This window comes from Selaginella moellendorffii, unplaced genomic scaffold (genome assembly GCF_000143415.4).
Source record: "Selaginella moellendorffii unplaced genomic scaffold, v1.0 SELMOscaffold_62, whole genome shotgun sequence".
In the NCBI taxonomy this organism is placed as follows: Eukaryota; Viridiplantae; Streptophyta; class Lycopodiopsida; order Selaginellales; family Selaginellaceae; genus Selaginella; species Selaginella moellendorffii.
In genome coordinates this window covers 632,373-644,671 of record NW_003314323.1, presented here as the reverse complement: position 1 = coordinate 644,671, position 12,299 = coordinate 632,373, and the positions used below count along the sequence as shown (strand labels likewise).

At 47.8% G+C, this 12,299-nt stretch overlaps 1 protein-coding gene and 1 pseudogene across 1 annotated transcript; both read right to left on the bottom strand.

Annotated features, from left to right (window-relative positions):
- Positions 1-1,104: 1,104 nt before the first annotated feature.
- LOC9644250 (pentatricopeptide repeat-containing protein At1g11290, chloroplastic) lies at positions 1,105-1,719 on the bottom strand. The gene has a single exon (XM_024689494.1). The coding sequence runs from the start codon at positions 1,717-1,719 to the stop codon at positions 1,105-1,107; it is 615 nt and encodes a 204-aa protein (XP_024545262.1).
- A 5,025-nt stretch (positions 1,720-6,744) lies between these two features.
- Positions 6,745-9,867, bottom strand: LOC9644249 (annotated as a pseudogene).
- Between the last annotated feature and the right edge of the window lie 2,432 nt (positions 9,868-12,299).

The window sequence follows — 12,299 nt, the reverse complement described above, 5'->3', positions numbered from 1 at the left end:
GACTTGCAGTAGGAATCGCAGCTCAATCCTCCCGGCCGGCATGCACGCTCGCGGAAGCACTGCTGCTGCGCCTCCACCTCCGTGGCCACCGCTGCCAGCGCCAAGAGCACCAGGAACATCATTCCAAATCGCCTCATCGTAGAGCAAAGTAAGAGCAAAGCAAACCTCTAAATTGGCGATCGATCTCGAGAAAAGCTTGCGAATTTATACCACTGAGTGCTGAGATGATCCGGAGCATCCGAGTTACTTCCTGGGGTCCCATATTTGAAGTCGCAATGACATGGTCTTCCCACCAAACTCGCCACAGAATCGACTGACTTGTCAGAAAAACGCGACCATTTTTCAGGTCGCTGGCACGCCACCTTTCTGTTCAGACTTCTTTACAATTTTTCGTGCTTATCCACTCGGCCCGAAGTCTTCCGTGGATGCATCACCAGAAAAGAAGCCGCTCGGGATTCTCGGCTAAACCTTCGAGACCGCCATTGCGAAGTCATACCAAGGAAGGCGTCGCAGGAACCAAGACCATGTCCTCCTTTGCCACCGCATGGTTTCTTCACAAGCCTAGAATCATTTCAGACTCAATGTCAACATAGAAAAGTCCTCAAGGAGAAGTTTCTATGAGAAGTTTCTATGCATGAATTTCGAAGATCACACTCGATGATCCATAGATGTTGGACAAAATGATGAGCCGAGTCACTACCAGGACCCATCTCGAGAACGCAAGCAGCCGCGCACTCGCCCAGCTCCACGTCCAAGTGGATCCTGCAAGCGCTCAACACCGCCTTCCACAGCTCGGAGCTCGGTGTGGATGGAGCCACCGCCCGGATCAAATCCTCCGAAATCCACGACCCCGCTCGGGGCAGGAGATCCACCACACACCCCTGCCGCTCGCGTGATGGAACCATCTTATAGTCACTCACGATGGAGGCGAAGCACTGGCAGCCCCTGCGTGACTGTACGCCAAGAGCACGCTCACCAAGCTCACCTCACTCCGACAAACACCCTCCAGCTGCATCGCCCGGAAGCACCACAAGCTCCCGGCGGTATGCCTGGCTCGGGCATACACCGCCACCATAGTGTTCCACGAAACTCTGTCTGGCTGCCTCATCCTGCCGAAGATCTCCACTGTCTCGACAATCTCGGCACACTTGCCATAGAGGTCCAGCACTGCGTTGGCCACCACCCTCTCAGCGTCCAGCCTGAGCTCCACGATCTTAGATCGGATCGCTCTCCCGGCCTCCAAGTTCTCGGAACTCCCACAGTGGCGAAGGCCACACTATCTGGTGGCACTGTCATGCGGAAAAGAGCAATGGCTTCCTGGGGTCGACAGTTCTGAGCATAGGCCGAGATCATAACAGTCCATGCTACCACGTCCGAGGATGGACTCTGGCTGAAAATGTCCCTGGCTTCTTCGAGGCAGTGGCACTTGGAGTACATCTGGATGAGCGTAGCAGCGACGGGCACTGCGAACTCCAGGCCAGCTTCCACTGCTGCTGCGTGTGCTAGCTTTCCTTCCCGGAGGTTCTTGAGGTTTGCACATGCGAATGTAAGCTTATTGGGCTTCACCATCTTCGTCAAGGCCATCTGTGCGATTGTCTCTTCGAAGTGTCCATTCTGAGAGTGAGCTGACAGCATTGCGTTCCAGGAGACAATGTTCTTGTTATGAGTTGCATCAAAAACTTTCCAAGCTTCACAAGCCTGGTTGCTACTGCCAAACATGTTGATGAGAGCATTGCTGAGAGCTATGTCCAGTTGAACCCCACTCTCCTGGTGGCAAGCTTCAAGGTACTTTGCTTCATGAGGAGTTTTCTAGCTAGCATTGATGGATGTAATTGTGTTAGGAACAAGTTTTGGAGCAGTAAACGGGAAAACAAGGTTAATGGGCTATTATTTTGGCTAAGTTTAATTGTGAGATTTTTTATAAACTTAGGAAGAATAATATCATGGTAAATGTTTTAAGTTGAAAAATAAACTTAAAAGTTAATGATATCCAATGTAATAGCAACTTTTGGAAATGATATATAGATAATGTATGAGGATGATGGTCTAGCATGTTGTTAAGGAATCAAGAGGCATAGGATGCTCATTAGAAAAGTGAGTCATTTAAGAAAGAGAAAATATGTTATGTGAACTGTAGACTCATTTATTATAAGCAAGTGAGAGTGTATGTTTCACAAAAGGAACTAAAAAATGTAGCTTTAGAAGAGTGTCATAATAATGTTTAATATGTCAATAGTATTTTGAGGACCCACTTTGCAAAGATTAAGTTATCCAAAAAGAGAAGGAACATAAGGATAAAGCTATCCTTAATGCATACAAGGGCTAATTGTAAACTCTTGAATTTAGACTTCCCATGATATCACAATTTAAACCCAAAGACACTTAACCCTAAATATCTGAAGACTTTTAATCAATTAGAAAAAAAGGTGCACTTTTATTCATAAGCTTTTTCTTTCTATATTTGAACCCTTATAAATTGTCTTTTAAGCTGTTTTTTTTAATTGCTTACATTAACAATAAATACGTGAGGTGAAAGAATTTCATGTAAAGTGGAAAAGAGTTCAACTCTACAAAGCAACATGGGAACCGAAAGAGAATGTAGCCAACACTTGAGATCTAGTGAAGGAATAAGTAAAACTTTATGTACTTATGTAAAGTTTAATTAAAGTATTTATTTGTGAAATTGAGTAATGTTATATATTAGGACCTAAAGACCTGCCAAAGCTAATTAGCATAGGTTAATGAGACATAAGGAGTTACACCCAACTCCCTAAGGGGATATCAAATCCGTAAATGTATTCAACAAAGGTTGGGTTCAAGTCCCAACCCTTTACTAGGGAAGATGAGATAAGGGGTATAGGAACACCTATATCTTGTTATCATGAACTCTTAGCTAGGGAGTGGGGAGATGTCCTCAAAGAAATGCTTAATATGTAGTAAAATTAAATAAAGACATTCAATCAAATTTCTTTTATAGGTGGTGGAGTTATAAAGAATCAACTCCTTTATGTGTTACAGGTTAAAGGATCCATGAAATCATAACTAAAACGATAAAGAATTGTAAATTCCATTCTACTTTAGTCACTCAACCACACTTCCAACCATTTGGAGGAGTCTCACTCATAACCTCCATAAATCCTATTTTAGACTTAGGGACTTACTAACCCCAAGAATGGCATCCATGCCACTCAACCATTGCACTTGGTCTAAGTGCTCCACGTGTCTAATCCCATGATCGACACCCCAAGGTACCACCGACATATCAACCTGTTACACTAAGGCCATGCCCATTCACCTTAGTCACATTGGTGGTCTGGCACCATCTACATCACAGTCCCATCTCTCAAAGACTGAGCTATCCATCCATGAGTGATCATCCCAAATCCACTCCTTATCATCCTTAAGATGCCCACAAACATGATGTAAGCAACTAAAGGGAATGACTTGAGAAACGATCCATAGGGGTTCAAATATAGAGGGAAAGGGCCCATGAACAAGAGTGCACCCCTTTTTCCAATCGGTTAAGGGTCTTGGGATATTTGGGGTTAAGTGTCCTTGGGTTTGAATAGTACTGGGCTGGGTGATCTCCCGGGAAGTCCAAACATAGGAGCTTTACACATGAGGAATAGCCTTCCCCAATATCCCTTTTCCAGTCCCCACCAAGTCCCTTTCTACCTATGGCCGTGTTTGCCAACACTGCCACTAGATCGAGGCCCACAAGCCCGACCACTAAGTCCCACGGTCCTCTGGGACTTCCTCACCACACAGCTGTATTTTTGGTCTCTACTCTAGAGGACTACTCCTCTTCCTTTCCACAGTCTAGGCCTTTGGGACGACATTTCGGAACACCGTGGCCTTATGCGAGCCTCGTGGGTACTCTCCCCACCTTCTGCCTTTGGGTGCTTTAGCCGTGGGATTAGAGCGAGGTTCCGTTGAGCCACACCAGGTATCCAAGTAAGTAGTGCCACCCACACTTGGACTAAAAGCATCAGCCAGTCGATCTCCCGGGGGAACTAGAGCCGGCTCTTGAACACTTCACCAAGCTACCCTGCTTGTCGGTCTGTGTTCACTCTAGTCTTGGACTTTCCAATGGGCAACTCATCACCCAACACTGGGTACAGCTTTCCTGGGCCAAACTGGCCTTTCCTGGCCAAACTGGCTCCATTGCAGTCCTCCCCCCACTATACTTTTGGAGCTCACCAAACCCCCCAGGGTCTGGGAGACGCACGCTTTGGGCTTTCACTTTCTCGGACTCGGACTCGAACTTGGATTTGGACTCGGACTCGGACTTGGACTCGGGCTTGGGCTCGGTCTTGGCCTCAGCCTTGGTCTCAGTCTTGGTCTCAGTCTCGGTCTCGGTCTCAGTCCCGATCTTGGTCCCAGTCTCGGTCTCGGTCTCGGTCCCATCTCGGACTCCATCTCGGGTCCACCTCGGACTCCACCTTGGACTCCAACTTGGGTCCATCTCGGGTCCATTTCGGATTCCACCTCGGACTCCAACTCGGACTCCATCTTGAACTCCATCTTGGGTCCATCTCGGACTCCATCTCGGGTCCATCTTGGACTCCACCTCGGACTCCAACTCGGACTCCATTTCGGGTCCACCTCGGACTCCACTTTAGACTCCAACTCGGGTCCATCTCGGGTCTATCTCGGACTCCACCTCGGACTCCATCTCGAACTCCATCTTGGACTCCACCTTAGACTCCAACTTGGATCCATCTCGGGTCCATCTTGGACGCTTCCATGTGTCATGTGTTGGTCCTTTTGGGTCCTTTTTTGGAGCCTCGCTTATTGCTTGTTTCATGCTCGTTCCTCGAACACTTTGTTAAGAATTTCACTCCCGCTTTCGATTTTTCATGTCGGAGCTTTTGGTCTAAACGTGTTACGCTCGTTTGGCTTTCGCTTCGGCCACTACCACGTGGCACCCTTTCGGCTCCACTTTGGGGCCTAGGGATTTTGTGTCTCACAAGAATTCATCAAATGAGACTAAGTTTGAAATAAAATTTGAGACTGAGTCTGAATACTAATTCAGGTCATAGGGTGAAAGCCCAAAGTAATCATTTCCCAAAGGGGGCTACAAGGGATTCCAAAAATATAGTAGGGATTCAATCTTAAAGGAACTTTCTAATGGTGCTTTTAAATCGAATTGAAGTTGAGACTAGGAGTTAATGGCATTGGGTGGGAGTGAGCACAAAATCAAATAATGCTAAAAAAGTCACCTAAGGAAATGCTCAAGAGAAAGTCCCAATTCATGTGAAGTAATGCCCCACTAAAATACCATATAATCTCACTCCTTCATAAAGGCTTGGGCCTTCTTTTTAGGATAGAAATGGGGGAATAGAGGTCTTTATACTAAGCCATTAGGCTATAGTATTTCCCCCCAAAGTCCCAAAACAATAGATACACTTAAGGCTTGGGATTTAAAGGGTTTTATGATTAAATTTTATTGTACTTAGGGATGTTAAGAATTTGGATGTTTCATGTTCTTAGTTATTTATGCTTGCAAGGAATGTAACCAAACTTTAAGTCCAATTAAACTTGGGAAAAGGGATTGAGAAAGAATTTATGAATTTATGAATGAATAGCTTATTACTTATGTAATGAATAGCTCAATCCAAGTAAAACCAAGTAGAAGTTAATATAATAAACAAAAACCTTAGCAAAAGGAAGTTAATTAAAGCCAAGTCGGATAGATGAGATAAATTGGGAAAATTGAAAAAAAAGAGGTGAAATTAACAAATTCGAAAAGAAAAACTTATAACTTACAATTTCTTGGATAATATCTCTTCGTCTAATCTTACCAGTTCTTTGAAATCATTAAACTAAGCCCAATAGTTTAGCACCGGTATTTGGAACATTATACTGTTTTAGTTCCTGGAATTGCAGTCTGCTGACCTGAGACTTTATCCAATGCGTCATCAAGGCTTTTCTTCTGCTTCTCAGATTGCCTGGCAAGAAATTTAGTTCGAGAAGCGGGCTTGGTATGATGACACACGTACCTCTGCTTCTTTTTCATAGAAAAGAGCTCCCTGCTCAAATTTTCTTTATCCTGCTTAAGCTTTTGCATTTGCTTCTTCAGAAAATCAACGTTTTGTTTCGCTTGGTTGCTTGTAACCAAGGAAAACTCTTTCATCGTTGGCAGCTGTAGAAGTTTCACATTGATATGGCCTTTTCCGGGTCATCTGCTGCCGATACTGAGATTTCATGTTTAGCATCATCATTTTCATTTCAACTATCTGCAATCAACAAGCATAGAAGAATTTAGGAGACCAAATAGAAGAAATATTGGCATACAAACAAAACTTGCCTTGACTTCATACTCCGTAGAGCACTCCAGTCAATTTTAACCTTGTTTATAGTCGTCTAAAAGTTCCTCCTGTAATGCGAGTGAGAAAGAAAGCAAGCATGTTAAAGTGGCAAACCTTCGTGACTTCTTTCTTCTTTAGGAAACAAGCTCCCGAATGTTTCACCTGGATTAAATGTTTCAAGAGTTAACTTAGAAAGCACGGATCCAAGCCTTCTCACCGACGATTGTAGTTGTTTCGGTCCAATCGTCCACTTGACTATTCAGCACTTGAGGAGTACTCCTGTCATCGCCACTGTACAATTCCTTACAAGCAGACTCGGTTCTAACTTCTACAGCATCTTTTCCGACATCATTTTCCAGCTCGTAGTGCAGCATCTGGTCAGCGTATTGTTGAGCTGGTTCTTTTGAAGTCCCTGTCATCACTGTCTCGTCAATTGAAACCAAAGTAGCCTTTTTCTTCGGAAGTGAGAATATGAAGTACAAGGCCTTTGGATGTATGGCCATTTCTTTTCATGATCCCGGTGCTCAAACGCATCGAGATCACATCCAGTGAGGCCGATCGCAAGGTCGCAGCATCGCCCCCAAGAAATTCGCGGCCGCTAGATCGCTCGAGGATGGAAGAGAGCTCCATGGCCGGATTGCCAGGGCAGGGCGCGACGGAGAGCTGAAAAGAAGAAACGAGTAAACAAACAAACTTCAAAGGAAAAGAGAACAAAAGCTTACCCGGAACATCCTCGGCACATCCTCGGCCTTGGCACCACTCAGATACCAGCACTGAGAGCCCGGAGCTTTGGGTCGTGAACGCGAGTTTCCACGGTACAGATGTTATCCAGCTTCATGTGTGACACCTCCCGGGTAAACCTTGGATTCACCCTGCTAACAGGCGTGCTCCTCCATTTTATAAGACGCTTCTCAAGTGATCGGCAGTGGACTCAATATCCACAAAGTCATGGATTTCTTTGGCCTACACAGGAAATAAAACCCCTCACCATTCTCATCCTTGGATCTATCCCTGTGCTCCAGGAAAATCAAGACCAGAACGCGACGACACCGGACATCGAGCAGGACCGAATCGAAATCGAAGAAAATGCCCATACATGTTGCGGCGGCGGCGGCGGCGGCATGACGTGATCCCCCGGATCATAGTTCACGGGATACCCGATGCAGCCCGCTGTGGCGACACGCACAACGGGACATTGTGACGAACTTGGAGCTTTTCCAAGAACCCTAAGGAGTCCTAGCCCTAATTTTGGTGCGCCAAATTGGCGAATATTCCGCAATAACGGTTTTTAATGCTTACGTGGCAACTGTACTGTACTTTCATCGGATTGTACGGCACAGCAGCTGCTTCTCGTTTTGGAGCTCGTGAGCGAAACCAGGCAGCAGCGTTTTGGCCATCGACCGTGATCCAAGCCACCGCGGTTGCGGCTGGCTGCTCCCACAACTCGTTCACCTGCGCGAGAAGAAGTAAAATTCGTGTCAAATCCAGATGATGAAACGAGGCGTAAGTTTACCAAGCCGCGAACTCGATGGCAATCTTCCAGGCACTTGTCCGCTTCGAGGACCGCGTGCTTGAGACTCGGTAGCCACTCCTCGAGAGCAACCAGCTCCTGTTCTCTGGTTGTCTCAGCGCACGCATTCGCAGTCCTGGAGCAAAGCATCCAAAGGAGTGAGACATGGAAAACGGTTCTGTTCTTTTGTTTTTCTTACTTTTCGTAGTCGGGTCTGGAGATGTTTGCTGCTGTCAAAAGAGCTCGTCCACTGCCAACGAGGTCTCTCAGCGTCTGAACCAAGTTGATGGAGCGCGCCAGGTTTTCCAGAAGGCTCGCCGGAGAAGAGCAAGGCTTGAGACAGAACCTCAGCGCTTCCACAATGGCTATCATGCCAGCATCTTGTGCTTCAGCTCCTACAATACGAAAACAAAAAAAGAAGAAAACTTGTTTGACGGATGAAACAAATTTACATACCTTGCGAGTATTGTGATGCTGCAGCTATCCGGCAGATTGACGCCATCGCTGAAGGGTCGCCTGCACCAGCTCTGGCAGCAACCATATCGGCATTTCTCTCCGCTGCCGCTATCGCTTCAGGGCCCAGCATAGAGCTGATTCCCACAGCTTCGTTCAGAGCTTCTTCCGTTGCCATAAACTGCTGAACATGAGCTTTCTGCAACGCAAACGACACTTTCATGACTAGAAGAAAGATAAAAGCAACTTGCATTCCGCCATACCTGTCTCTCGGGAGGCTGCATTGAGCCTCTTGAAGAATCCAACGCAGCTCTTGCGGGCGATGGCGACTTATACTGCTCGAGTCGTTCCTTTGATCACCAAAGAAACGGAGAGGATCGACATCCGACCGGACGCAGAGAAGCTAAGGTTTGTGAGTGCTGCTAATCTGCATGAAGTGTAGGATTCTAACTTGGTGTTTGTGGTACAAATAACGAAATAGTGGATGATTTGTGGCAGATTCGCGAGAGAATATCCTCAGCCACTCCTCAAACCCGAGCTTTGCAACCTCGGTGGCCTGAGCGTCACCTTGGCTCTCTCGTCCTTCGTACGAGGGAAACGAGAGCGTGATCTTCTCAGTAAGCTGTGACGATAGCAGCTCGCATGCCTTTCTTATACTCCTTTCCTGCGCAGTCTCTATGAGGATCTGATCGTCACCTTTGATCGACGTTGCATACACTGTGTCTTGCTCTTTCTTGGACTCCGCAAGCTTCCCTCTTTGTGCCTCTCGAGCACGGTCGACATACCTTGCCAATCTTCGCCGGTACTCGGCAAAGATCCGCACAGTCTGCTCGCACCGCTGATCGAAAGACTCAAGCTGGACTTGTTTGTGTCTGGCTTCCAAGAGAGAGAGAGAGAGAGAAAAGTAAGAACTTTGAAAGATCTATAGTTCTCAAGAACTTCGAGAGATCTATATTTCTTACCTCGAATTAAACTTGTCATCCAGAACTCGCTGGCGCTCGCCCTCCTCGCGAGAGAGATCCAGCATCCTGCTCTTCACGTCCTTGTCATCACACCTTTCAATCTCTCCACCTCCTTCTCCGCCGAACCCCTCTCCGCGAGAGCTCGCTCCTTCGAATCATCGCCCTCCAGAGCCTTGCTCTCGCGTTCTTTCTCCTCCTTGGCAGCGGGGGTCTTCTCGCCCCTCCCCTTGAATTTCCCATCGCCTCTCTTCTTCCCGGCCTTGGTGGTGGCAGCGGCGCCGCCCTCCTCCCTGGCTTTCCCATCGCCACTCTCCTCCGCGGCGCCACTGCTCCCGCCATGGACGACGATGTTCCGCCGCAGTCTCCACCGTCTTGTCGGATTTCACCCTCTCCACCAAAAACTTCCACACGGGCAGCATATTTCAGCGGCAGCGCCTCGGGCGACGGCAATGCGTGATCCCCAGCTGATCTGTAGCCGATCTCCTCTTGCAGCCATGCCAGGATCGCCTCCGCCTGTGGCGCAGCCGACGCAGCTCCCTGCATTTGCCCGAATCAAGAGTGTTCGCTGCTACTAGAATGCAGTATCCCAAAATGCCAGCGCCGACGCCGAGATCCGTGCCTCATCCCTGCGCTCAACACCCTGACGATCACTAAGCCCTAGAACATTTTAGGGTGCTATAGAAACTTGGTCTCCGTACAGTTTATCTACCGTACAGTCTCTTACATGCGTTAGAGCTCGGAAGGAAGGCCGTTCTCCACAATAAACTTGGGTAGAGCATGCTCGAGGTAGGGAACCGCACTTCTACGCGTTATAGAAGCACCACGATCAACTTTGACCTCCATAGATTGCGCGTTTAGCTCTTCGAACCACGCATTTGCCCGCTCAAGCTCCTCCGCACCAAAAAGCCAAGTGTAACTCGTTTCGCCTGCAACCGAGTGAGTCTCGCAGAGACATCACAAAGAAGCTCTCGCCTTACCATCTTTAAACATGAGGCTCAGGTACAGGTACACAGTACTCGCCACCTTGTAGCACGCAAAATATGAGCTCAGTCTTTCAACGTTGCAACTGTTGGTCGACTCCCCGATTAGAGCAAACCTGGAGGAACTGTTGGCTGGTTTCATCAGAGCCCGGATAGAGGGCGAAAGCAAACAGCGAACGTCTTCTCCTGGCCTTCCTTTCCCACCGGCCACTTGTCAATGCCCTTGGGTATTGTTAGCATGAGAAAGAACTGCCAAATCAACCGTGAGCTCGATTTTGCAGATTGCAAAATCGGTAATAAGCGAGTGCGCCGCCTTGATGGCTTCGCTACTAAGCACGATTAACTTAGTTGCAAATACATATAACTCACCTTGACGAGAGAACCATAGCACTGACTTGTATAAACAAGGCGGTCACGATTTATCGCCAACTCGATAATGTCAAATGCCCTGCGGATCAGCCGAGTCGCACCGGTGGCCAAGAGCGCCCCTGCCATTTTAAACACCTCCTGCAAACCCATGCCGGATCGCTGCTCCGTCCTTAGCATCCATAGACAATACAAACAAGACGGTTACGGAAAGCACGAATGAATGATCCGGCCTCACCAAGGAAAGCTCCTCCACAATAGACAAGTGCAGAGCAATCATCTGGCACTTCATCAAGAGACACTGTACAAAAGACTCAGATCAAACATGCACGGAAAGAGTTACGACTACCGGTCGTGCTGCATGGACCAACAATGGTTCGAAACCTGATCAAAGTTTCCGAGCTGCAGTTCGGGAGAAGGGCGGCTCTCACCTAGGATGTGAAAATCATAACTGGTGCTTGTTAGTTTACCAACAGCATGAGCATTTAGGGTACCCAGTGAACACCACAGTTGGGTGTTGCATACAAAATGAGCGAAAAAAAGGAGTTACCAGATGCGCAAAACGTTCTAGCTGCTCGCCAAACCCGATGAGCAGCTCAAGGACTTCCCTTGGAGCGTGAATCAGAGCAAAGAGCGGCACTGGACACCAGAGTAGGAAACGACTTGTTGTCAAGCTCAGAGCAGCATCTTATGATAAGGGATAGCAAGACTCCGTTGGCGATGGAATCATCGACAACTGCTCCAAAACACCCCTGAAGAAAGCAGTTCCAAATGAACTAGCTAGCCTACCGTGACCAAGCAGGACCCCGAAAGCTCCACTGCTTGCGTTGTAGGCTCTGGCAGTGGAACATTCTTCAAACGACTGGCAGCAAAAACAAAGTCAGCCAGCTCCTTTCTCTACTTGCGAAGCTTACCCGGATTTCACATCCTTCCGCTTCATCGCCAACAGGATATCCGTGGATTTCAACTGTAACAGGGTTTTGCTTTATATGTTAAACTTTACCCTTCCTTAAAGCGAGTCCTCTTTTTGATTAACTTAGGCTGACACCGAACACATCTTTTATTTCATGAAGATAGAACACACCGCAAGCAACAGAGTCAGAGTCAGGCTGTTTTCTAGCCTGAATACGTTGGACAGTTTGAGAAGCTGCACGGTGCATCACAGATGCATCTTCCAAACAGGGTGCAGCTCCCGCCCCTGCACTTGACGCATCGCTGGCCCGCCTGGAAGAAATGGCAAGACTTGCAATAGGAGTTGCAGCTCAATCCTCCCGGCAGGCATGCATTCTCGCGGAAGCACTGCTGCTGCGCCTCCACCTCCGTGGCCACCGCCGCCAGCGCCAAGAGCACCAGGAACATCACTCCAAATCGCCTCATCGTAGAGCAAAGCATGAGCAAGCAAACCTCTAAATCGGCGACCGATCTCGAGAAAAGCTTGCGATTTTATACAACCGAGTGCTGAGATGATCCGGGGCTTCCGAGTTACTTCCTGGGGCCCCATCTTTCCATCTTTCAAGTCGCAAAGACTTTAATCACGCTGGTCTTCCCACCAAACTCGCCAACTTGTCAAAAAAACGCGACCATTTTCAAGTCGCTGGCACGCCACCATTCTGCTCAGACTTTTGTACAATTTTCCGTGCTTATCCACTCGGCCCGAAGTCTTCCGTGGACCAGAAAATAAGCCGCTCGGGATTCTCGGCTAAAACTTCGACAGCGC